A 27,412-nucleotide genomic window follows, 5' to 3' on the forward strand; every position below is an offset into this window, starting at 1 on the left:
TAAAAATGACTTTCTGGCAGCATTTTCTTCTTACCTCTATTTTTGTACATCTGAAGAGCCCCGATGATATAGCAAACTTTTTTTTTTCTGGTTGGGTTTTCTACTTTCCTATATGATTACGTTCTCACTTTTCTGTTTTCCTGTAGTGTTGATAACTGGATTTCTGTTCTTTTTAAAGGATTTTATTTTTCATTATAGAGAATTATAATGCTCCTGTGGTGTGCCTAATGCAATGGTCCTACACAGTCAAATCTTTTGCTACAGGAAACTGTCCATCAAACATAAACATTGACTGCTTTTGAATGCAAGCAGTGTATATAAATGAACACATATATGAAGACACCTTGGTTTGTATTACATTACCAAGGCTGGAACCAGTCTCAGCTTTTCTTTCTCAAAATTATTCAGCACAATCAAATAATTTTTGTTTAGAGCTCAGTATTGTTTATAGACATTTGAATGGCTCTGGCTTTAAGGCATGATGGTAATAAATTGAGAAGGAAATTCAGTTTGTAAAGGATTTTGAAATTTGGTTTCATTTCAATTGGAACTTAGCCCAAAAATGTAAAAATTCTCCATGAAAAGAAAATGCCAACCAATTTTTTGATCCAAACATTTAATTTTGATTTTTAGTTTACTTTATAACACAAACAATGACAACAAAAAGTCATTTCAAAATGACAAATCAAAATGTTTAATTTCCAAAATGTGGAAATGGGATGTTTTCATATTGTTGGAGTTTTTTTCCCAAAAACAAAATTTTAATGAAATCGACTTGATTTCAGGAAGCCTCTTGATTTTAATAGAAGTGCCTTTTCTGACAAAAATTGGTTCCATCAAAGTTTTTTCTGACCAGCTGTAGTAATACTTGTACATATACTGCATGTAACACCTTTCATCAAATGCACACAAGGCATTGTACAAACTGTACTGTGCTGCCCATCTCCTATGGAATGCAGCTGTTTGATAGCCCACAGCAGCCCTGCCCAACAGTTGACTGGAAGGGACGCTACAATCTCAAATGTAGTAGTTTTAAATAATGTCATTTTAGGATCCCTATCTCAGAAGAAATGTTTTCTCATTCTTGTATTTGCTATGTAAGTTGCAGGTTTAAAGCTGTAAACTTCACACACTCTTGTAAACACTAGCCTGGAAGAGAGAGAGAGAGATGGCATTCCAGGCCTGAGCTGCAATGCCGCCCACGCACATCAATGGGTGGGGGAAATTGTTGAGGCCAGAGGAGAAAGGGGGACAGTGATGGTAGCAATAGAGGGAGGCACTCACCTAGGGACAATAGGTAGCTCCTCCCATAGGAATCTTTGGTACCCATTGACAAGCTGGGGGAGAAGGGCACTGATTGGCCAGCTTTTCCCAGCTCCCAGGATTTAGCCTGATTCAGGGGCCATGCGGTGCCTCTTTTGGTTCTGTTACAGCTCCCCACCCTACCCACCAAAACTAAGAATGAGAACCCAGCCTGACAGGTTCTGCAATGCACCAAACTTCACAGTAAAGTTAACAGAGCCCTGGTGATTTTTTACAAGGCTTGAGAGAGTGGGATGGAAATTATGCACTTTTCCTTCTCTCACTCTTGCCCCTGGCCCACCATTTCCCTCCTCCTGAGAGGCAGATCACAGGATCTGCAGAAAACCCTACCCTTATCTGGGGAGATGGAAGATAATGCTGTGAAGGTGGCTAAGCTGCTTCCTTGTGTCATCCCCTCCATGCAGCTGTAAGGAGCACAATTTGGACCATGACATTTCTTTTGATATGTCCCCTTAAGAATAACATAACCAATTAGTACTGGGGTATTAATTTAAGGAGAATATAATTATTTAAGGTGTGATTTGGCCAGGACACCAGGGTTCACACTCTTGTTCTTGAAAAAGAGTTCTTTAACAATCATAGGTGGTCAGCACCTTCGTTTTATGTTTTTGTCTTGTCTTCAACAGTATGTTTGCCTATAGCACATGCCCTGACTCACCAGCACTACTGTCTGTACTTCTCACTTCTATGCAGAGGTCTCCAATCAAAAGGCCCAGCCATCTCAGCCCACCCTGCTTTGCTTTAGGAGAAAATCCTAGCTTGATTTATTACTAAGGCTACAGGCCAAAACTAGTCTGGTCATTCTAAAGAAAATGCATGATCTGGAGCCGGAAACCCACCTTCTATTCAAACAAGATCTTCTGAGTCAAAACTCTTTTGGGGTTCCTTTTCCATTTCTTTAGAGAGGTGTATTTTTATTGCACAGATTTCCCCCAACCTGCCACGCATTATAAATCTGGAGACATTTGTCACTTTTTATTGATTTGTAAAATTTTGTAAATCCTGCTGCTTTCATTTTCCAATCAGATTTTCAGTCTCATAAAATACTTTGCTTTTATATTCCTTTTATTATAACAAAAGAAAAACAAAGCCAAAGGCATATTTGCATATAAGTTTCATACAATTATATAATTCACACAAAGAACATACTGTGCTTGATGATCTTTGGCATTAAGTAATAACTTCCCTATTTTCTTCAGCACAGTAAAATAAACAGAGTCCTGTATACTACTAACACTTGTGTGTTTAATAACTCTACTTAATATTAGAAGTGTTTTCATTCAAGAGAAAATCAAACATACTGGCAAGCAATACAGTGTTTATATGGTTTAGCTTTTTCTCCTGGATTTATAAATGATGAGGATTTCAAGAGTTTTTCTAATATTTAATTATCTTCCCTCTTACAGAATAGCCTCTGTCACCTGCTCAGTGTTTATTTTCTAAAAGCGGATGCAATAATGATGACAGTCTTTCATTTGAAAAAATGTACATTTGTCAGGTTTACAGGACTGGAGTCTGCTACAGAGGACAACCCCAATGACAAAACAAGGCAGCTATTATATGTAATAGTTTTGCTAGGAGGTGTTACGACCTCCCTTCAGCAAACTGTCAATCCCTTCAATATTTCATAACCTTTGAGACCATCACCTCACAAGCACAGCGTTCCTGATGACCACAGTATAGTCAGTTACAACATAAGGGCCCAATACTGCAAACCTTTACTTTTTTTTAAATGGGTTTTATCCAAGCTATCCCATTTAAATCAATTATCCTATCCTCAAGAGTAAGGTTATTGAATGAGTAAGAGTCTGCAAGACTGGGCCTTACATGATGGACAAAATCAACAATCATTAAACTGTAATCTAAGCTGAAGTCTTTACTAAAATGAAGCTATTACTTCTCATTTGAAACAATGAAAATGCCTAGAAATACTCAATGTTTTATTGCATTAGTTATTAAAACCACTTATGAAAACTTTGCTTTTCAATTTTGTTTTTCCCTAATTTCCCTATTTGGTGCTCCTTTAACAAATGTGCCTGCCCATAAATTCTTTCTTTCACCGGTTTACTCCAATATAATGTAATGATGTATGTCATCTTTCAAATGACACTTTAAACCTCAGGTTCTGGTCACTGATGCTCACCAAACATCTTATAGCATTGTTTCATTAGAATATGTTTCAACCCATGATCCCTGACCAAATTTCATCACTGGCAATTGCCTATCTAAAATCCCCTTTCAGTAGAAGAAATTATTCTTCACCTAAGCCTCCTAATACAGTACTATTGCCTACTGTGGCTCATACACAGTGACTGCTGGATTTCTACCGTGGAAATGGCTGTACTTCTATGGTGGATAAAATGAACCCTGAACAATACATAAAGGACATCATTTTCAAAATTGCGACAACAAACCCCCTTAAGGCACTCAAACTGACACATAGGCATGTAACAGTTTTCAATTACAATTTATCTATCCACCATGAACTTTATCTGAACTTTGCAGATAAAACAAATCTGTCCCAAAGAGTTTACACTGTAAAGTAGAAAGTGGACAATAGTGTGCAACAAACTGCAAAAGCGATGGAGAGGTGGAATGTTACACATACCGTAGTACTATAATTACTTCATTTTGACATTATCTTTTGTTAATATCTGGATGGTTTTATTCTTCATTTTGAGAGTGATTAGGATTTTCAGACTCTTTAGAAGGGAAAGATATTTTCAAGAGGGATTTAAAGGGAAAGCATGGAGGCCTGGTGGACCAAGTGAGAGAAAGGATCCAAGCATGGAGTTGCAAGGAAGGAAGAGAGAATGAAGGGAATGATTAGACAAGGAACATTCCTGGAGGAGAGGTAAATAAAGAGATGGAAGTGGCTAGGTAGGCCTGATTAAAGTTGTTCAGGCCCTAAAAGAACAAGACAAGGAATTTAAATCTGACATGGCAGGTGAGAGGAAACCAAGGAAGATTTTGAAGACTGGTGGGATGTGGTCAGAATAGCTGGCTAAGTGAGTTTTGAGACAGTATTTTGGACACATTAAAGATGACTGAGGCCAGAGTGGGAATTGCAGTGAAAGATGATTCAGGCCCCGACTAGCAATGGAAATAGTGAGGGATGAATGGAATTGTGCATGTAAATGATTATGTGTGCACCTTTATGTGGGATTAGGGCTTCCTATTAGGATGCCTATATTTTGGGGTCTAAAACATGTAAAGCATGTTTTGATATTTTTTTTGGTGTGTGTAGGGGGGGAATACTATATGAATGTAAAGTGGTATTGTTATTTATTTTGCATTATGTGTTTTACTTTCTGCTTAGGTTACACATTTGTTCGATAATGGAGGGACTGTCTTCTTTGCTATTTTTATGGCAATATGGGGTAAGTCCATTTCCCTTGCTAAGTGTTCTGTTCACCTCTCCTTCTATAGATGACTATTAGTTTTAGAGGGATTTGAAGTTTAATATAATGTTAAGCAAGTAGTATCCATGTTTTGTTTGTTTTCCTATTTTCATCAAATCAATTTTTGTACTAATAGGACATAAAAAATAGTCCACTACTAATTTATGCTCAAAATGTAACGAATAAAAAAATAAGGCCTTTAATCCTGCAATCTATGTCATGTGTGCAGAGCCTCATGGGGGTCCACTCACACAGAGTAACGTGAAGGTTTGGGGCCAAAATCAGTGTAATCCAGTGTGGAGCGCTGTAAGATTAACAGATTTGAAAGCTTGTAGGTGAAGGCTACTTACAGTGAGTTAAAGGCAGGTCAGAGGGTTTTGTGCTAACTATTTACAGGAAGATTTCATGTAATTATTCTGTTCTTCGAGGGCCTCTCTGCATTCACTGTGACATCATGCCTCACACCAGGAGGCATCAAACAAAAAGTAAATGCTCAGAGGTGATTCTTGAACAGGAGTTGCCATTGTGTAACATTTCTTTGTTCAAAAGCAGTCAAATGCAGTTTTTACAACACTGAGGGGTCTGATCCAGTGATCTTTCATTGCAGTCAATAACAAGTTTGCAATGGGAAGTCAGTGGCGACATCTAGATTATAACAAGATTAGCATGCTGCATATATCTGAGATAGATGGGTAGATACTTCTTTCTGTGAAAGTACTGCATATTTGTACCCTGAGACTTTAACATTGGTCCACACAGAGCACTGCCTCTATTCAAACCAATGCTGCACCACTGTGATGAGGTTAAATGCCACGCAGATGCTGTATTTATATAAGACACATGAACAGGCATTTCTCACCTTCCTGGATGCAGCAAGTGCGAAGGGGAAGAGAAGGGGTTTCAAAAGTGTTAATTCACAGTATGTGGTTGAACATCATTCATGTTTTGATGTCCTTGCTGGCAAAAATAGATATGCAAACAACTTAATTAAATTTTAAAAAAAGGGGTGATCAGTAGGAGACAAAACCAATGAAAACATCTGGTGTGTGCACTTGTAATGCTTGCAGCTGTGGCAATTCATTGTTACATCCCCACTTCACTGTTGTAAGCACACAACATAATGGTTCCTGTAATTATTTAATTATATAAAGCCACAAAAACTTTTCATTCATGGCCATGTGGTTTGTCCTTATGCATACAATATGCAGATATGAGTGCAGTCCTTAGCTATCACCCAGGGGCTACTTGTGACAATTTTTTGTTTAGTATGAATGTCCAGAATAATGAAATAATCCCCTGAGCTTTTCTGGGTTCTCCTCAGTCCTAAGGCAAAGTCCTTGCTTTCTCTGAGGCAGACAGCACTGATAGAGTGGCCCTCTAGCAATTGCTCTTTAGACCTGGATCCTGTATCAACCCTGTGATACTCTCTAAAGCAGAGAGTATACCAGAAAAAGAAGTCCAAGGGAAATTCCATTTACCCTCATGGTCAAATCTCTGACAGTTCAGGGTGCTTTGAAGACCCAGCACAGTGATGGAGATTTTAATTTTGTTTCCCTATAGTCATGGTTCGCTTATACACTTACGTATATTCACTTACATTAGATTATCACAGTTGCAAATGAGTGACATTTAACGTCTTATTTCTTTTTTTCTTTGTGAACTTAACACACTCATGGCCAGGTTCTCAGCTGATATTTGTGGATGTAGTTCCACTGTGTCCATTCTTAATAAAACACATTAAGATGCACAGCAATAAACATATGTCCCACACAAATATTAGGCCCCTGAATCTTTAAGACCCCTAAGCATCATGTTGTTCTTACCAGTAATATTTTACCTTCCTAAAACTCTTCTTATGTCTTTAGGCATCTTAGGTGGCTATACACTGATACATTATACTATTATCTTGGATGTCTCAATGATTTTTAGACTTGCTGAATGAGCAAGATTTTAAACTAGTCTGTGGTTCTCTGGATTCTTTTTATATTTTTTACCCAGAGAGAATTCCTTCCTTCCATGTAGCCCATCCCAAAATATGCTGCATCATTTCTACAGATCCTAACTTGCAATGTAGATAATAGACCAACTGGTGCAGAGGAGGAGGAAGTTGACTATTCATTCTTATGGTCTTCTTTTTGTAGTAATTGTAACTGTGTGAGCAAATTCTTTTCATGCTAAACAATAATTCACTTTGGCCTGGCAAATAGCAAGCTTTAAGTAATGTAATTAAAACCAGTGCCACGTAGCTTTTTCTCTCAGGAAGATGCAAATATCAAGGCAAGGAGGAAATCCCCCGAGAAGCAGATCTGATGGAAATGACATTTGAAGAAAGCTGCTTCTCATCAAGATAGTCATTATGGTTATTTTGTCTTGGTGCTAAATCTTCCTTAGAGTTCTGGTCGTATATTGCTCCGTTATATGTTTGCAACCTCGACTGAAGCCGAAAGAAGTTGCCCAGGTGCAACAAACAGGATTTTGCCTGTTTCTGTGCAGTTTGCTAATATTGTTTTTTAAAAGATAGCATAGTGCCTTTTAACACACAAGCAGATTGAGCATTGAATTTAGTTTAATTACCAACTGGGACAATGGTGCTCTGGCACAGCAGTGTATGACTGGCATGTGTTAATATATCTTATGATTTCAGATATGCAATCCAAAGTCTTTCATGTCAATAGCCATAGGATTATGTATGTAAAACAAGGCACGTAGATCACAAACGAGTTTGTAATCTGAAACCAGCGGACATTACCCGCAGACATTATGCTGAGGGTTGAGATGAAGTCATGTCACCCAGTGGAATGCCATCATAAGGTCTTTCTCTGCTGTTCGGTGCTGCTGGTTCGTTTGTTGTGCTGGGGTTATAGTAAGATAAATCACCAAAGCTCACATCATGTGATGAATTATCTAATCGGAGACCTGGAAAAATACATCATGATTATTTATAGGTTTTTCAGTGGTGCTTATCTCTTTAGTGTCTGAGTGCCTCAACATTAATAAATTTAGTCTTGCAACATCTGAGATAGAAAAAAGTTGTTGTCCCCTTTTTACAGATGAGGAACTGTGGTAGAGAAAGATTCAGGACCTGATTCAAAGCCCACTGAAGTCAGTAAATTGACTTCAAAGGGCTTTGGATTGGGTTCTCAGTGGCTTGCCCACACAAGATATCTGTTTACTGAGTGGTGCTTTAGCAACAAGACCATCTTTCCTCTCCTCAGTTGAAAAAGAACAACACTGTTTCATTAAAAACATGACAGTTAATTTTTTTTACTCAAAGATGAATAATCCAAATGACTCTGAGGCTAGATTAAAAAGAACAGGATAACTTGTGGCACCTTAGAGACTAACAAATTTATTTCAGCATGAGCTTTCGTGAGCTACAGCTCACTTCTTCGGATGCATAGAATGGAACACACAGACAGGAGATATTTATACATACAGAGAACATGAAAAGGTGGAAGTACGCATACCAACAGGAAGAGTCTAATCAATTGAGATGAGCTATCAGCAGGAGAAAATGAAAACCTTTTGAAGTGATAATTAAGAACTTAACATAGGGAAATAGATTCAATTAGTGTAATGACCCAACCATTCCCAGTCTCTGTTTAAGCCTGAGTTAATTGTATCTAATTGTGTTTGTAAAACAATTGGTGTCCAAAATGTATATTGTGCAATATAGGTCCATAATTATGCCAGAACTGGTAGTGTTTAACCATCCACTATCATAAACACTTACATGGATCTTTAATTTTTTGTTTTTATTTGGGGTTTTGGGGGGAGGGGTTATGCCTACCAAGTGCACTACTTGCTTGCACAATTCATTATGGCCCTACTAGTAACATGTTACAGGACATAAACTATGCTGCTTTATTGTATATCTGTTACAGAAAATAAGGTTACATGTCTCAAACACCAGGCACAATAGGGCTATAGTCTTGATTGGGGTGTCCAGGTGCTACTGTGATATAAATCTATATTAATAATAATGGAACAGCTGTGCATGAATGACCTGTCTGCACATGGAGCAGTGGGGGCCATTGTCTGGTGTGCTGGAAAAAGTGAGCACCCCTTTAAGGGCTAGAGAGCCAGGGAGTGACTTTCTGCTGCAGTGGCAGTCCAGTTCAGCATGGGGAGGCTGACCCTCCTCCCACCAGAGGAGAGAGGAGACTACATAGGTCCATGCAGTGCAGGAAAAGCCCTCTTTTACGTGGATCAGCACCCACCCATGGAAGCGGTTAAATATCAGGTTTTGTCAGGACCTGCTGTGGACATTGTGCTGCTCACTCCTTTCTCAGGGGTCTGGGAAGGAATTTGTCCCTCGCTGCCAGATTGGCCAACTTTAAGTGTATGTGGGGTGGGGGGGAGAAGGGTTGCCTTATGCACTGGAAGTTCTAGGGGCCTTAGCTGGTGCAAACATGAAACAGAACTTCGGATATGATGTTGCAACTCATTATGTAAACGTGGGGCAGATGTCCAGTGCAAGGACTCTGTAGGGAAGAGTATATTAATGAAGTAAAATGGATTGGTAAAGAATTTAAAGGAGATATTCTTTAAAGAAGCAGAAATGCAAGGGGGGTGGAGTGGAGGGCAGTTCAGGGCTCCTGTGACTGGCAGGAAACCAGCTCACTATCCATTATAGCCGCCCCCCACCCTTAACCCTCATTTGGGGGCAGGGGCGGGAGGAGGGAGGGATTGTGAGGCTCCAACAGCAGATTGGCTGGGAACCAGGATGGGTAAGAAGAGCTGATGGAAGCTGATCAGGTATGTATTTAACTGATTATGGAATTACCTGCACTGTACGCTTATATCTGCCAGGTACTCCCAGTCATTTAAGAATAAAATTGAGGCTTAATTAAACCACTACTGTCCTACTTCCATTATAGCTGGACAATGGCATTGTTTTCCAAATTATGATTCAACACATTAAGAATTACATTCTTACATACACATACATGGGGGAGAGATTTTAAAAATAGAGTAAAAGAAATTTAATTCACTTCCCCTGCATATTTTGAATGTGGGAACACTCATTTTTTTCTTTTGTATACAGTTATGGAAAGAGCAGTGGGTATGTGCATACGTGTGTATTCACAAACTTCTAGATAAATTACACATTAGTTTCCTGTTTAAGAGAAAAGTATGCACTGTAATCAAAAAATAAAAACTACGATAATCTGAGTGCAAGATGTTTCAACACATGGGAAAAATGTTCTGGAGGTGTTTGATCACTGGCTACTATGCATTAATAATTATGCAGAGGCCATATTTTACTAAACACTAATCTATTGTCTATAAGAGAAAATGCTGAAAATATACTTGGCTATGTTTGATATCAGTAATTTTAGATCTCTGTTCTGAAATGTTGTCTTGTGGTTGGTTTTTACTAATTCTGTGCGGCAATGAAAATTAAAAAGCTCTTTAGTCTATGCTAGACAGAAAAGCATAATAGAATTAATGTGTTGAGTGCTAGACTCTTAACTTGTAAGGTATATGTATGCCTGGCTCATTTCAAAATAGCAAGAATTTAAAATCAAGGCAGCTCAATAAAATGGATCACTACAGTGAAATTCTGCCTTCAGCCTCAAAGCTACAGCAGTCGCAAAAGCAAACCTAAAGACAGAAAATGCCTATTAAAATGCTGAGTTAGACTGTTGATTTATTTCTTTCCTTTAGAGCTACTTGTACAGTAACTGATACCTACTTGTGCCTTGTGAGGTTTTTTGGTTTGGTTTGGGGTTTTTTAATCTTTGTGTGCACTTTACATCTTGAGACCATAAATACAAATGTGCATGTCTTTGGAAACTTCCATCGTTATTCCTGCTAACATGGGTTTTGCTAATGAAGATTTTTTACAAACCACTCTCAAAAGTAGATAGTCTCAAGGCAGTCAGATCACTATTTGCAAATTTTTTCAAAAGTATTTTAACAGTTATGCCACTTTTAGCGACAATGCTGGCAAAACCCTGGTACTAATACCACAACCAGCTCCAACGGTAGGACTTTTGCAATCATGCGTAGTTCCATTATCCACAAGGGTGCAGATCAAATTACAGGATCAAAGATCATGTTAACAGAAACTGTTTTTTAAACAAAAAAATGACACAGTCAAAATACGGACATGGCCTAATTGTGTTGCAGTCTTTTATGCTAGTGGTGTTCTATGGTAGATATTGTAGTTGATGTATCTCATTAATGTTCTTCTTTGATTACAATTTTACCTTGGTACCTCAAAATTATTCTGTATAACCCATGTTAATTTGTGAGCATGAATATTTTTGGGTACTGAAGTTCTGAAAACACATGAATGGTATCCTCCTGGATTTATTTATGAGGGAGTTTGCAGATAACCCACTGGCTGAATGATACTGATTGGCAATGACTGCTGTTCATTCAACTCAGTAGTTGTACAAATTCCACTTAGTATGAACTTACTCAGCTAGGGCCAAGGTGTTACATGTTGTTCAGCTACTTTATATATATGAAATGGTATCAAAGTCTAAAGGGACTATCTTCACTGTACAGTTAAACCTGGATTTTAGGCCAAACTTCCCTACCATCCACACAGAAAAACCTGTGACACTGGGTTGGAGGTGCTTTATGCACCCAAATGGCAGTATGGGTTAGTGTCCAAGTTCTGTTTTAACTTGGACTGAAACCCAGCAACTTTGCAGTGAGGACACAGGCAAAATCTTTCCATTGCTGATAGTCCTCCAATGCCTTCCCACAATTTCCTCTGAAGGACAGACAGATCCTCCTACAATTGACTGAGAGAGCATCCTCTAAAGTGTCTCAGCACAAAGCTATGAGATATGTCTCCAGGCATACCCAGGCTATTGCAGAACAGTGAGGACAAAATAAAGCCGGTAGGGCTTTGCTGTGGGATGCTTACACTTGGGATTAACTGTGTAGAGCAGAAATACCCTAAACTCTTCTCTCAATACAAAATGTACCAAAGATTTTTTTAAAATTCCCTCTCCCTGTTTATGAATACTGAGAAGCCCTGGATGTGCTTAAAAACCATTTGCCAAACTGATTTGTACAATCTAAATAAAAAAGAATAGCAGTGAAATCCTAGCTCCATTGACTTCCGTGGGACAAAATTTCAACTCCAGAGTTCTGTGCAGAATAGGAAAGTCCTTCTACTCCAGGAACATTTGTGATATTCTTTACCTGGTTCACTCCTTGTGTCGTCATAAAGTCGCTGATGGGAAAATGAGCCAGACTTTCTTTTCCCACATATAAAGTACCCAGTCAGACCAATTAATGCAGATCCTAGAATGGCTCCTACAATCGCACCAAACACTACTCCTGCACTGTGGCGATTCTCTGGGAGAGAGAAAAAGGATAAAGAAATTATTCCAATGAAAATTTATAAATCTATAAGGCCAGATCCTCAGCTGACATTTTACACAAGTTGAGAATCTGGCCCACTCTGACATATTTCACTTTACAGACGATAGTTAAGTCAGCCCCTCAACAGTCCTGTGAAGCAAGGAAGTATAACTCTCTTATTTACAAATGGGAAAACTGTGGCACAAAAATGTTTTAGTATAACTTTTCCCAGTCAAGCAAGTATTTGACCAACAGCTGTGAATAGAACCCACGAGGTGTGGTTCCCAGACACCTACTCTAACCATAAGGCCTTTTGCACTGTCCTCTGATAAAATCTCTTTAACAATTGTAAGTATTTAGAGCAAACTATAAAGCTAGCCTGTGATTTTAGGTGCCTCTGGTTTTGGGTGCCCAATTTTTCAGACACTTTGTTGGGCATCCAAAATCAGAAATATGGAAAGTGTTGGCTGTAACTTTTTTTTCAGTTTTTCAGGTAGCAAAATATTTTTTTCTCCCCAGCATTTTTCTTGGGTTTTGTGAAAATTCAAAGAAAATTTTTAGATCTTCTTTGAATGCCCTCTTTCAAAGTCAGTTTAGGCAATAAGTCTTGATGCATTGTAATTATTAGAGCTATAGAGAGAATCTTGAAAGCATGAAGATAGCCTCCAGTTCTTAGTGTAAACTGTACTGTAAATGCTGAAAAGCATTTTCTGTCTGATGATAAAAGATTACAGGCAAATTAATGGTATAAAAATACTGTGTCTCCTGATCTTCCTTTCTCATTCACTGAAACCTGAATCTGAAAGAGCAGAATAGAGAAATGCTATTTTTGGTTTTACTCTGTATTGTTTCCCCAGGCTTAACCAAATTGATAGTAATAAAATACAAGGTAAGCAATTCATTTGGTCATTATTTATAAATTGAAGGCTTTAGTCACTATTGTTTTGCACTCTGTGTCCTTTATGCTTAAGAAATGATTAATTTGTTGCTTTAAATGCTTTGAGCATGGGGATTGTACTCATTGACCAAACTGGTTATTCTCTACGCGAAAGAATAAATGGACACAAATTTGACATCAGGAATCATAACATTCAAAAATCAGTAGGTGAACACATCAGCCTCTCTGGTCACTCAGTAACAGACTTAAAGGTGGCAATTTTGCAACAGAAAAGCTTCAAAAACAGACTAATGAGAAACTGCTGAGCTTGAATTAATATGTAAACTAGATACTATTAACTTGGGTTTGAACAGAGACTGGGAGTGGCTGGCCCATTACACATATTGAATCTATTTCTCCATGTTAAGTATCCTCACACCTTCTTGTCAACTGTCTAGAATGAGCCATCTTGATTATCACTACAATTTATTTTTTCTCCTACTGATAATGCCTCATCTTAATTAATTAGCCTCTTACAGTTGATATGGCTACTTCCACCTTTTCATGTTCTCTGTATGCATATATATTTCTTACTACATTCCATGCATCTGATGAAGTGGGCTGTGGCCCACAAAAGCTTATAGTCAAATACATTTGTTAGTCTCTAAGGTGCCACAAGTACTCCTGTTCTTTTTGCAGATACAGACTAACACGGCTGCTACTCTGAAACCTACATTATTTTGAATGTCAAAAAACTTTCAGATGAGGTCTAGTTTTATCTGAAGCAGTTCACACAACAAAGTTACAGCTTTCCAGACAATGTAAACATTTTAGTGTTCAGCATCATTACTTTGTTGAACTTTTTTTTACTGTAATTAAACCTTTACCTTTGTTGGGTTCTTTCGGATTTGATGGGACTATAGAATGGTTGGTGAAATTCTGGTGTACATTTTTTGTAGTCTGTGAAATTGTTTTGAAGTCTGTTGTGACACTGCCACTCTTGTGTGTGGATAATGTAGTCAGTGTATTTGATGGACTGTTCGTGGATGAAACTTCCGCAGAGCTCTTTAGAGAGTCTTTAGTGGAGATTGTTGCAGTAGAACTGGTCTTATAGGTGACTGAAGTGAAGTTTTTTGTTTCCATTTTCGATGATCCACCAGTATTTGTAGGCATGTTGCTTTCAGTCACTGTGGAAGTGTCACTCATGGTTATGGATATTGTTGAAGATTGTGAGATTCTGTTGATGTTTTTGGCAGAAGTATTTGTGCCCTCTGTTGAACCCTTATCCACATGTGAAGTCAAAGATAACACTGTGTTAGAGGAACTCTGAAATACACTATTGCTTTGAGTGATGCTCTCTATTACCGTACTTTCTGTTGCATTTTTATTGCCCATTATTGGTGCAACATAGCTTATAGCAGAAGGAGTTATTCCATTATCTTCAGTAAGACCTAACTGATGTGAAGTTCCTTGGTGTGTAGGTGGAGTTGTATCTGTAGATGAACTATTGTCAGTGTTTGTACTGACTGTACTATTGTAACCATTGCTTCTGGTCCACCATAAACTAACCGGCAGCAAAATAAAAAGAATTCCACTGGAAGGCAGCATGATATTGACTTTGTGGTTTGTTTCTTTATGTAGAGAACCTGAAAGAAGTGAACAGTTCTGTGATTTAATTTATTATGTGAAACTGAGAGCTGGACAAATGAAGACCCAGACATGTTGATGAAAATTTACAGTGGCTTGAAACTAGAGAAGTGAAGTCATGGAGGTTCCTAAAGGTATGTCTACGCTGCAGTTAAACAACTGTGGCTGGCCTGTGTCAGCTGAGTCAGGCTTGGGCTGAGGGGACTGTAAAATTGTGGTGTAGACATTCAGGCCCAAGGCTTTGCGACAGGGGAGGGTCCCAAACCCTGGGCTGTAGCCCAAGTGCAAACATCTACACCACGGTTTTACAGCCTGAGTCCCATGAGCCCAACTCAGCTGACACAGACCAGCTGTGGGTGTTTAATTGCAATGTAGACATATCTGAAGGTTTGCATGTTAAGAACTTAACACTCCTTGATAGTAATCATATTCTCCCAAAGCATTACTGTTCCGCAACAAAGCTTTTTGCATGCTTCCATAGGCAAAGCTGTATACTCCCCTCCATTCTACAGCTCACAGTCTGTAATAACTTGCTATTACGTGTAACCAAGACCCCCTTGCACCAAGACCCATGCTTGAAAGGACATGCTTCCAACAACTGATGCTTTCTGGTCAGAGGGTAACTCCCAGCAATATGTGAGTAATAGGGGTGTGGCAAGGCTGGAGAGCTAAGTAACAGAGTGTGTTCCCATGCAAAGTGGTGTAATTGTTGTAATTAGCCTTTGAAGGTCATGATTTCCCTTACATGTTTTGTGACCTTGAGGGGGAGACCATCACAGGAATACAGCTGCTGCCAGGGGATTCAGGACAGTTCAGCAGCTAAGCCAGCCCATGGCATTAGTGGGACTGCATTTCTGAAGCAGAACTCCTTTCTCTGTCCAACACCAAAGCAGTGCAGTGTGCCCTGATTTGCAAATGTTCAACCAAGGATCAGGAAGAATTCTGATCCCCAATCTCTTGGGTCTTTAGACAGCCATATTGCCATATGCTTATCTAGCTTTCCAGAACAGTGACAGCTTGAGATCATGCTATCATTACTTCCCAGAGATCACAGACTAAAATGTGGAGGTTAGCGCCACTTTCAGTAGTGTTAATTAACCTACTATACTTATGCATATTTTGTTGCCTGTAGGAAGGAGACATGCTGCCTAGAGGCAGTGGCCTGGCTCCTTCTCCTTTAACCCTTCAGCTCCAATGGCTGGCCCATTTTCCTTTCACCTTTATAAATCTAACGGGGTTTTCCATAGGTTTGGTCCTCTCTGCACAGCAGGGGAGAGGAATGAGTATAGGGACTCACAAGGCTTGTCTACACTGGCAATTAACAAGTAAGCCAGCTTGTCTCTGTGTCACCCTCCCAACAGAGACTTCTGTCATTTGATAGATGATGTGGTTCAGTTTCAGCTATTAGTCAATGAACCTGACATTAGGTCTGATCCTGCTCCCATTGTAGTCAGTGACTGAACTCCCATTGACTTCTGTGGGTACAAGATGTAGAGCCCAGGACTGGAATCTGAATGTATGTGTATTTGTGGGATTCAGCTTTCAGCAATCTGTTTATAAATATTGTTTCCACGTTGATAAATTGATCAGTCTCCCAATAGAGGGTGGTCATCTGCCAGGTGGGATTAATATTCCTTAATTAGTCAGCTAAAAATAAAAGATTAAAAACTTTATTTTTATTATTATTTTACAGAAATAAGTATTGCAACTTTCAGTTTAGAGCTTGTCTGGAGTCACAACTCTGTAACTGAGCAGCCAACTCTCACAATTATATTAATGAAAGTTGCTTTGTTTTCACTATACCCGGGTATAGGGACATTTTTCCAATCTGAGTAATAATTACAGAAAAGTATAGCAAACAGAATTTTAAATGAGCTTTTACTAAGCTTTCAAATATTTTCTTTCATCTTGAAAGTACCATTGTTTTAGCTCACTGGCATGACCCTTTTTTTTTCTTTGTATCAGTAACCATGTCATTACTGAACAAAGTGAGTTTTGTCATATGTCTTATTTCACCTTGACTGTAATTTGAAACTACCAAGGGAAATTACTAACGGTTCACTTTAACTGTACCTTTCATTTCTGTTTCATAATGCTAAGGAGTCAGCATCCTTTCTGAACAATGTGCTTTTCATGGTTTCCTTAATCCTGTAATTTTTTTCCTGGGGGACAAAAAGGGAGAAAACACCTTGCCACAAAGATTATTATTTTTTTACAGTAGTTCTAAGGCTATATTTAGGTTGCATTTCTTGGAAACCCTTGGTGTCTAATAATTAACCAGTCTTGTATTAGTGTAGCATTAAGATTCAGGTCAGAAATAATCCTACAACCCTAGAAAGCCACCCATTGCCCTTAGAGCTTAATATGCAAACAGTGGTATTATAGGACAACTGCAGATATTATAGCTCCAGCACCTTGGACTAGCCAAAATCTGATGAACAGAAGATTACCCAGAATCTAAAGATTTTTCGTTAGCTTGAACCACTAATTGTAAAATATCTTTTAAAAGGAGAAGTGATCTGATATGATGATTCTGATCTTGCTGGCACCTGTAAGTAACTATACTGAAATCACACTAAGGTCCACGCTGTGTAAGTGATATTTGAATCAGACTCTCTGACTTAGATTCTTCCCTCATTATGATCCCAATCCTTCAATGACGTGTGCATGCCCTCTCTTAGTGTGGAGCCCTACTAAAGTCTGCAGGCATATCATTGCAAGATCAGGGCATATAGATGGAACTACATACAGATCCCTAAACAAACCATTTGACATTGGTAGTTTACCACTTTGGAATTGAATATCATTTTGAACAAGGTTTGGGCTTATCACATATTTTTACCAGTTTTATTTTGCTTAAAACTGAATACCCAGGAAAAAGGCTAGTGAAAATCTCTGTCACACGTTGGTTAATGGCACTTAAAGCACTGACTTTATTTTATTGATCTTTTTTGGTAGTATTCCTACTGTATATGGCTCCTCCTCTACGTTCATATGTGTGCATATGTGCATGCACACAGTGAAATCCTGGCCTCATAGAAGTCAATGGCAAAACTCCTTGAGTATGTCTACACTGCAGATGCAACCATGCCTCCCAGCCCAGGTAGACAGACTCAGGCTGTTGTTTCCTAGACTTAGTTCATTAAGAGCAAATCCTAAAGTTACTTGCTAAAATCACTTCTTAAAAGTGCTGATAATTGCTTTTCCTGCAAACTTTGAAGTACAGTGAAATATTTTCATCTTTCTCTTTATGGGTCTTACATCTGTGCCTATCTTTGCTGTTAAATCTTGGAATTACTGGCCCAAATTAATTTGTCTTTTAATGTTTTCCTTATGGAGTAGTTTTGCTATTAGTTTGGTTACCCAGTCCCTACATTCACCCAAATATCTTGTCAAAAAACTCAATGCTGCTGTGATTACTTAGCCAAATTCATTAACAAAAATACACTTACCTTTTAGCTCTACAGTATATGCAAGTAGGTTTGAAATACTTCTGCGGCACAGAGTGCAATTAGTTTAGTGAACACAGTAGAACGCAGGTACTGTAAATGCAGCTGTCACACTCATCAGGAATGCACTGTAGAAACTTAACTAGGTGGGGCTGTATTTCTCTGTGTGTAATAGAACACCTGAGAACCAGACTAACCTGCTTCTCAGTTGTCTTTAAGAGCTACCATTACAGAGTTCACAGAAATTACAGGTTTCATTGTAAAGTGGGTAGACAAGTGCCCATTGATTCTGTGAAGATTACAAAATCTTTACATTGACATTTCGACAAGGGTATCAAATTTCTATAAACTGTATGGGGTATTGGTCTTCTCTTAATTAGACAGCAGCCATTTTAATAAAGAATCCTTGTAGTTTTCTGTTGAGACACACTTTTTTACTGTACAAGTATTCCAAACTGAAATAGTCAACCGATGGAACTCCTTGACAGAGGATGTTGTGAAGGGCAAGACTATAACAGGGTTCAAAAAGAACTAGATAAATTCATGGAGGCTAGGTCCATCAATAGCTATTGGCAAGGATGGTGTCCGTAGCCTCTGTTTACCAGAAGCTGGAAATAGGCAATGGGATGGATCACTTGATGATTACTTGTTCTGGTCGTTCCCTCTGAAGCACCTGGCATTGGCCACTCTCAGAGGAGAGGATATGGGGTTAGACCCAATATGGCTATTTTTAGGGTTTGAAGAGAAATTTTTGTAGAAGATGAATAAGCAAAAGTTAGCAAAGAATCCTGTGGCACCTTATAGACTAACAGACGTTTTGGAGCATGAGCTTTCGTGGGTGAATACCCACTTCGTCAGATGCATGTCTTAGTATCAGAGGCTACCCCTCTGATACTAAGCAAAAGTTAATTATACTATAGCATACTCTTAATATACATCAGCTTTCTACTAAATATATATATGTACATGCTGTTGTGCATTAGCCCAAACCCCTGGGTCCAATTACCCTTCTAATTTGAAGGGATTTGAAATGTAGATTTAGATCCAAATTTGGTAAATCAAACCATCAACCCAGATTTTGGGGGGAAATAATAATCAGATTCAGATCTGAATCTTCCATATCAGACCCTTTTTTACATGCTATATATAATCTTGGGGGTAGATTTAGAGCAAATGGGGGTGGGAGAAGGCAAACATGCACAGTTTAATTTTTTACATACTGAAGTAGTCAGGGCTACTTGCTACTGTAATTATATTTTTTATTTATTCTAGACTGGTATGTGTTGGAGAGGGACACAGAGGTGTTCCAGTATTGTCTGAATAACTCCATGAGTGGAATACCATGGTGCTTTTGTTTCCACTTGAAATTTTTGAAGGAATCAAGTACAACTACTATTTCATGCCTTTCTCCAGTGTCGTTATTTGCATATTCGTGATAGCTCTTATTTGCGCTAGATGTAAGTCCCATACAGACACTCCTGCACCTTCATGGAACCCCCCTGAAGCCAGTGTGGCTCCTCACAGGTACATGGATCAGTCCATACAGTGTTAATTGCAGATCTGGGACCTAATTTTAATTTAACCCCATACCTACCTGCAGTAGCAACATTGGGAGCTCTACTGTAGACAAGTCTCTAACAGCTTGCTACTATTTTACCTACTATATCATCTAGACGTATTCTGAACAGGGTTAGATGACAAGATCAGTTAAAACACCATCAATACCTACATTAGCACTCTCATTACTGCAACAGCTGATAGAGCTACACCCGTGGAAATTGGTGGGGAGCTGCTCAAGCCTTATTAGCCCAACTGAGTGACATACCCATGGAGTAACTATAATCTACTTTTATATATCAGGAAATATTTCTAGCTTGTTGAGAACAAGTTGTAACTAATCTTAGGCAATAGATTTATTATTACACATGGAAGTAAACTACATGTAGTTAACACAAGTAACTATAGTGCCTATGTAGTGCATTTTGATTGCCTGTGAATGTGACGAGATTTCTTTTAAAAACCAACTGTTTTGTTCATGTGAAGATTCTACAGCCGCTAAGTAGATGGGAGAGACACAGAACCTCCACTTTCAAATCTTTCTTGCTCTGTTATTGTCCCTTCATTGTGGCTATGAGACTTGTTCACATTCATTTCTGGTTTCCCATACTTGTGGTTTTCATGTTGTTTCACCTCTGTATTAAAGCAGCAGTTCATGATGAGAAATACATTATCCTCTATGCCTCACTAAAATGAATTATGTAGATACCTGCGATTTCTTCTTCCACTGAGCATAAAAGGTGGAAGAGGAAGAGCAATAATCGCACACAGCAATGGGACTAAAGGTGCAATGGAAAGTAGAGTGACCAGATAGAAAGTGTGAAAAATCAGGACAGGAGATGGGGGATAATAGGCACCTATATAAGAGAGAGCCTCAAATATCAGGACTGTCCCTATAAAATTGGGACATCTGGCCACCCTAATGGGAAGGGGAAGAGTGGCAACTTGGTATAATCAAGCTGTATAGCCACACAAAAAAATAGACACTGACTTCATACAAGAAAAGGGCATACTGACTGGTAGTAGCAATTGTGAGGGTTAAAATACTCATGTAGGCTGAGAGAAACTAGAGGCCATAGTAATTTACTCTCCAGGAGTGTGTAAAGTCATGACAAACTGCAAATTATTACCAAGTTACATATTACAGGTTAGTAATGGGCTCAGTTAATTGCTGGTGTAACTTCAGTCTTGAAATCTTCCATCTTGAGGTCTATAAAATCATGAATGGTGTAGAGAAAGTGGATAAATAAGTGTTATTTATCCCTTCACATAACACAAGAACCAGGGTCACTCAATGAAATTAATAGGCAGCATCCAGAAGTACTTAAACGTAACAAGCAAACATAAGGAACAATAAACACAACACACAGTCAACCTGTAGAACTTGTTTCCAGGGAATGCTGTGAAGGCCAAAAGTAAATTTGGGTTGGAAAAAAATAATAAATTCATGGAGAGGATGCTAAGATTAAGAGAACAGTGGAACCTTTCCTCAAGCAAGAACAGCTTGGCTTTAGGAAAGGACAAGGCACCACAGAGGCCATGTTTCTATGACCCAAGATGGTCAGGGATAGCCTCATGCTCTGTGTGTCCCTAAGCCTCTGACTGCTAGAAGCTGGGACTAAATGACCGTGAATGGATCACTCAATAATAATGTTCTGTTTGTTCCCTTTGAAGCATTTGGCATTGACCCCGTCGGAAGACAGGATGCTGGGCTAGATGTACCATTGGTCTGACCCAGTGTGGCCATTCTTATGTTCAGTGGAGTTATACCAGAGATAAAATTAACCTAACTAACATACTTAGTAGTTCTTTTGGTTCATTGCTAATCTACTGATAATGGGAGCTGTAGTGTATCACCAATCATTTAGGAGATAGGAGAAACCCACTTTATAGGAAGGAAACATATTTTATATTGACAACTGGAAAGTATGTAATCCCGTAATGCAGTGGTTCTCACACTGTGGTCTACAGACTTTCCAGTGCTCTGCAAAGCCTTTCCTACAACTCTGCAAAAGGAAACATATTAGGCTGTGGTAGAAAGAGGTGTTGCCTGGGGGATATAGTCCCTAAAATGTTGAGTGTCTGTGTGAGGGTGGGTGGGTGGGTGTCTCGCTCTCATATGAAGTGCCCAACCCAGTGGAGAAGTGGAAGAACTCCTGTAGAGGTGTATTTGTAATCCAGGGGCAGGATAGGCATCTTTTAGTCAGAATCAAGTGAAATCCAGGTGTGCTACGTGTACAGTGAAATTTTCTGCAGTGTGAGCAATGGTGGCAGAATCTGACCCCAAATGTTTATTTCACTGGATTCTAACATTATCATCCAAATTGAGGGTCAGAAAGGAAATGTTATGTAACATGCACAATCTCATCATCTTATTTTAAAGGAAGTATGTTAATAACTTTAACACACACACACACACACAAAATGTAACAACCAACTTGCAGTGTTGGATTTTATTGCTTGGCTTTACCACATCAGGGTTCTACCTGCTCTTCATAGGTTTACTGAAATAAGTCATTGGGTGCAATTTCAAAAGGGCCCAAGTGTCTTGGAGCCCAAGTCCAGTTGCAAGCCAATGGAAATTAAGTTTTTTAATTATTTAGGCCATTTTGAAAATACCATCCACTATGACTTTTAGGGACTTGAACTCTGAGTCCCTAGTCTGTGTAGACTCATGTTTTTTCACAAAAGATTCAACACTTATTTTAAAAATGATAACATTGTAATCTTTTCCCCCTATTTTCCAGTGTCTCATTTCAGAACAGTCATTGCCCATTTTTCCCCCTTTAAAAATGAAAATCTTTTAGTACATGTAAAGTCATATTTAAATAGAATCACTAGCCTTTTACACAATCAACCTTTTTCTGCTCAAATGCCTATAGCCACCATCCTTTTTCTGTTGTGAGTAATTAAGCATTGTGCAAGACACTTTTAAAAACGCTTTGATTGATCATCAGTTGGATCACTGACAGACTGAAAGCCATCCATACCTCCCAGAGTGAGTGATAGGTGGGTCTGTGCCAACATTATGTGTAACACATGAAGCCAACTCAAGCAAGCAGTGCCTTCTGGCACTTGTAGTTTTTCTTCCTCTTCCCCTTGTCTCATCATCTGAGGTCAGGTTGTCATGAAAGCATCCACCATTATCTTCTGGCCAACGAAGCAATAAGGTCCACCTGCTTACGATCTCCTTTGATGCAATCCATCCATCACTTCCTTGACTTTTCTTGGAGTCTCTTTCCTACCACTCGCTGCTGCCATGCTCTCCTCACCAGGTCCTTTTCATTCATCCTCTGTATGTGACTGAACCAGCAAAGTTGCATTTCCTAGATTTTGTCAGCCACATCACACTTCGATTTCCATCCTAATGCTTTATTTTAAAATCTATCTCTTTATGACTCTTTTGATTGCATGCAGACACCTCATCTTGAACACCTGTTGGCCCTGAATCTACTGTCTCTTTACCACCCATGCTTCTGCATGGTACAGCATTGTGGGGTGCCCCATTGTTCTGTACAGCTTGGCTTTCAGTCTCTGTGACATACACTTGTCATATGCAACCCCTGAGATGTTAGTCCACATTCTACCACCATTCCCCAGTCTGGACTGTATGCCATATTCACACTTGCCATCTTCCATAACCCAGTCACCAAGGTACTTGAACTTGTCAGTCTGTTCAGTCATGTGCTCCATTAATCTCTACATCCTGTTTCCCTGTGCCATCTCTACTGACCCGCATGACCTCAGTTTTAGTCATGCTCATTTTCAACCCGTGCCAGCTTAACTGGCATTTAGGTGGTCATTTGAGGATGCCTTTATTTCTATGTCATCTGCATATAGCAGCTTCTCACCTTTTCCTGTGGGATCTTCCTGCTGACATAATCCATGAATATGATAAACAGCAGTGGACCTGAGGCACGAGCCCTGTTGCAGTCTGACTTTCACTTCAGAGGGACTTGTTCCAAAACACATTCTGATCATTGTTTTAATGACCTGTATAGTACACCGCTACCTTGATGTAACACCACCTGATATAACACAAATTCAGATATAAGGCAGTAAAGCAGTGCTCTGGTGGGGGGGGCTGCACACTCTGGTGGATCAAAGCAAGTTCAATATAACACGGTTTCACCTATAATGCGGTAAGATTTTTTGGCTCCCAGGGACAGCATTATATCGAGGTAGAGGTGTATATTTCACAATAGTTATTAAATCCTCAGACTCTCCATACTTCCTCAGCACTAGTGTAAGCTCCTTCTAGCCAATATATCATATGCTTTTTCTAGGTCTATGAAAGCATAGAAGCTGTCTTGCTAGTGCTTTAGCCTTTTGTCTATCTCTTGATGAATTGCAAACACGGCATCTATGGTTTTTTGTCCTTTCCTAAAGCCAAACTGCTCTTGTCGAAGGAAAGATTCCACCATTCTCCTAATTTTAGCATCCAAGATGTGCTCTAGTATCTTCATTTCAGGCTGCACTAACGTTATCCCTCAATAGTTCCATATTCATGAATGCTGCTCTTCTTATGTATTTAGACCAAGGCAGAGTTGCACCAGTCTTCAGGAATTCTTTTGTCATGCCATATTTCTGTAACCGCTTTGCTCATTCATTTTGTGCCTCTCTCACCTGAGATTTTCACCACATCTGTCATTCTGGCACTTGTAGTCCAGAAGGACAATGGGAGCTGTAGAGTGGGCAGCAATGAATGCTGGAAAGGTGGCAGTGATATAAAAGTGCTTTTCTTATTTATAAGGCAGAAACCAGGAGAAAGGCAAAACATAAGTGTGGTTTTGCTGTTCAATACTGTACCTCTGAAAATTAGGCCACTTACTTTGATGGTTAAATGTGGATTTAGGTGCCTAACAGTATTAGTTTTGAAAACAGTGACACTGAATAAACCCAAGCCTTTTTTGTGCTTTTTAGGCTTAGCCACATGTTGAAACAATGCAGAGTGATACTGCTCCAAAGGGAATTCTGGGGAAGCCACCTAAGGTTGTGCATAGGTCCCTGTTTTATGGAACTTGACTGGTACACTGGTCCCATTCCCCTTGGCACGTGGAGAAATCACTCTTTACATTCTCTGTATCATGGAATTGCAATACTGACAAGCCCTTTCACAGTATGAATGGAGAAATTGTTCTTGTGCACACTCTCCCCTTCTGTAACTTAGATGGGGTCTCATATATATATATAAAATATGCAAAATAAAAGAATATTTTCTGCATAAATAATTAGGGATCAAGTAATGTATTTAAAATTATCATGCCTCTATGTTTTTAAACCCATGTTTTAACTGTGAAATATATAAAAAGTATAACTAATGGTTTCCACAGCTACAGTGTTTCTAGAGTTTTGGAAAAGGCGGAGAGCTGTGCTCACCTATGACTGGGATCTCATAGACTGGGAGGATGAAGAGGTAAGATTGCAAATAAGCAATGTAATGATGATCTTGTTATCAACACAATGAAGTAATAATGTCTCATGCTTTGCTAGGACAATTGAATTTGCTATATAACACTGGTGCAACAGATCAATAATGTGTCTTGAAAGCAGAGGTGCATCCAAATTAAAATACTACTCTTCTCTTGGCAAAGTTCATTCTTCCCTTCTGTCGGAAGGGCAGCAATATTCCTTTTGTTTAAGCAGGGTATGTGAATAATAAAAAAAAAAAATGTAAGTGCCCATATTTAGCAAAGTGTGATAGGGGCAGCCAGGAATATCTGTTTGGAGTAAGCAGGCCCTTTAAGAGGGACGTAGGTGCCAGCTGTGGCCCTATCCCAGTGTAGCTTAAAGCTAAGGGATTCTGGAACTTGTGGACCTGAGGGACTGTTGAATGTGCAGCAAAGTATTCTGGGAACAAGGTCATGGATAAAAAGAGCTCCCTTCTCCCCACAAAGGGGAGACCGGGGAAGAATCAAGAAGTATTGTGTGGCATTCTGCTATTGGGTCCCTCCAGACAAGGAGCCCACCTCAGTGGCTAGGGAAGAGTATGCTATTTGGAGCTAGAAACCCAAACATAGCAGGGACCTTTTTCTGCATTCATTGCTAATCAGCCTTCAACTCTCCTGATCCCTTTGCCCCACAAGTTCCTGATTCAGCCCAGAATAAATCTGTTCTGGAAAAAGGCCGGAACCTAGACTTTGAACCATTAAAGGGCCAGCTCATCCTATCTCAGTCTGCCATGGGCACCAGCAAGTAGTTCTATCCCTTTGAACATCCCATGAAATTTGCTCTGTAAGTCACAAGTGAACATTGATGTAATGGAAGTTAAGGCTACTCACCTCTAGGATAATGAGTGAAATTTGGTCCAAATTAATTGAGGCCCAAAGTCATTTTCCCCTCATGGCTCTTCTGGAACCTCTTGGAGATGAGTTGATGATGTTAGTCTAGTTTCTAATGAACATTTTCCACATCACAAAAATCACCACCACAACAGTTTTCTTAGCAATCTCAACAGAGAAACCAGTGATCGAATCTACATGGCAACCCAACTCCCTTTCACCCCTGGAGGTGATTCTTCTAGCACCTTGTCTAGTGAGTGAGGGAAAACTTTTACCGCCATGATTTGTGCTGCTCCTGATCTCCGTGTGAATGTAATGATGTGTCTTGGAGGCTCTCCAATTCAGCCTCTTTCAAGGGCAGTTATTTGGATATTTACTTTAAAAATATGTGAAGCACTTTGGGATGAAAGGAGCTATGCGACTGCCAGTCATTATCAATGTAGAATGTTTATACTGAATGCCTGATGCTTTGCTACTTAAATTGAAGCAAATCTATGTCATTTCAGGAAGAGCTGCGCCCCCAGTTTGAAGCGAAATACTCCCAAGTGGAACGAGTAAATCCCATCACAGGAAAACCTGAACCTTTTCAACCCTTCCCTGATAAACTTAGTCGACTGATGGTGTCTGTCTCAGGAATATTCTTCATGGTAAAGTTTGAGTAGCAGCCATGTTAGTCTGTATCCACAAAAAGAACGGGAGTACTTGTGGCACTTTAGAGGCTAACAAATTTATTTGAGCATAAGCTTTTGTGAGCTACGAAAAGCTTATGGTCAAATAAATTTGTTAGTCTCTAAGGTGCCACAAGTACTCCCTTTCTTCATGGTTAAGTCTCTAATGATATTGGAAGGCCACTCTAAGCCTTATTTTGATATCAACCAATGTAAATCAGGAGTGCGTCCACTAAAGTTAATGGAGTTACAGTGACGTAATGTGTAAGTGAGATCAGATCAGGCATAACTCTTGTTAATGTTCGCTGGATTGGTGGTGGTTTGGGATTCTTGAGTGTGTTGGTGGAGGTTGCACCTTTAGAAATTAGCAAAAATATAATATAGTTGGCATTTGTCTTTATATAGTAACAAGAGATTTTTGTTTCAGCAGTCCAGTATGTTGTCTTTAATCTAAGACTGCTCCATGAAACAAATTGGGTGCTCTCTTTTTTAAGAGCACTTAATAATCTATTGTTCTTTATTTCAGCTGTTTATTTTAATAGATATTTTATTCTTCTAATTACACGTGCATTTATTTTACTGCAGATTTCTTTGGTACTCACTGCAGTGTTTGCAGTTGTGGTCTATCGCCTGGTAGCTATGGAACAATTTGCATCCTTCCAGTGGTATTTTATCAAAAAGTACTGGCAGTTTGCAACATCTGGCACTGGAGTCTGTATCAATTTCATGATCATCATGTCACTTAATGTAGTAAGTTTTTAAAAACTTTTTAAAAGAGGGATACGGTTTTTAAGTGATACATTGCATTTTTTAAAAACTAGTTACAGTATAATTGTAACTCAAGTAACTTTGGTAATAGAGTGAAACAAAAATAGTTTAT

At 39.1% G+C, this 27,412-nt stretch overlaps 2 protein-coding genes across 5 annotated transcripts in view; one reads left to right on the forward strand and one right to left on the reverse strand.

Annotated features, from left to right (window-relative positions):
• ANO3 (anoctamin 3) overlaps positions 1-27,412 on the forward strand; it is a 403,783-nt gene that overhangs the window by 345,042 nt on the left and 31,329 nt on the right. For all 3 annotated transcript variants that reach the window (XM_030560189.1, XM_030560192.1, XM_030560190.1), the window contains 4 exons: positions 4,643-4,703; positions 24,917-24,999; positions 26,371-26,511; positions 27,118-27,282. In XM_030560189.1, coding sequence (XP_030416049.1) covers positions 4,643-4,703; positions 24,917-24,999; positions 26,371-26,511; positions 27,118-27,282 — 450 coding nt within the window. The remainder of the gene's footprint in view (positions 1-4,642; positions 4,704-24,916; positions 25,000-26,370; positions 26,512-27,117; positions 27,283-27,412) is intronic.
• MUC15 (mucin 15, cell surface associated) lies at positions 5,157-18,157 on the reverse strand. Of its 2 annotated transcripts, none has more exons than XM_030560194.1 (4): positions 18,030-18,157; positions 13,818-14,576; positions 11,892-12,047; positions 5,157-7,640 (listed from the first exon to the last, which is right to left on the reverse strand). In XM_030560194.1, exons 2-4 carry the CDS (start codon positions 14,536-14,538, stop codon positions 7,483-7,485), a joined length of 1,035 nt encoding a protein of 344 aa, XP_030416054.1. In that variant the 5' UTR covers positions 14,539-14,576; positions 18,030-18,157; the 3' UTR covers positions 5,157-7,482. The 2 variants fall into 2 exon arrangements, with proteins under 2 accessions (XP_030416054.1, XP_030416053.1); XM_030560193.1 differs by lacking the exon at positions 18,030-18,157 and adding an exon at positions 16,651-16,725.

This window comes from Gopherus evgoodei, chromosome 4 (genome assembly GCF_007399415.2).
Source record: "Gopherus evgoodei ecotype Sinaloan lineage chromosome 4, rGopEvg1_v1.p, whole genome shotgun sequence".
Classification (NCBI taxonomy): domain Eukaryota; kingdom Metazoa; phylum Chordata; order Testudines; family Testudinidae; genus Gopherus; species Gopherus evgoodei.

Bases quoted from the DNA above. Each gene is read 5' to 3' on its own strand.
- MUC15 (XM_030560193.1), bottom strand. The intron at 12,048-13,817 runs GTAAAGGTTTAA...TCTCTCTCCCAG, and splicing joins TCCGAAAGAACCCAACAAAG to AGAATCGCCACAGTGCAGGA. The intron at 7,641-11,891 runs GTAAAGAATATC...GTATTTTTCCAG, and splicing joins CGACACAAGGAGTGAACCAG to GTCTCCGATTAGATAATTCA.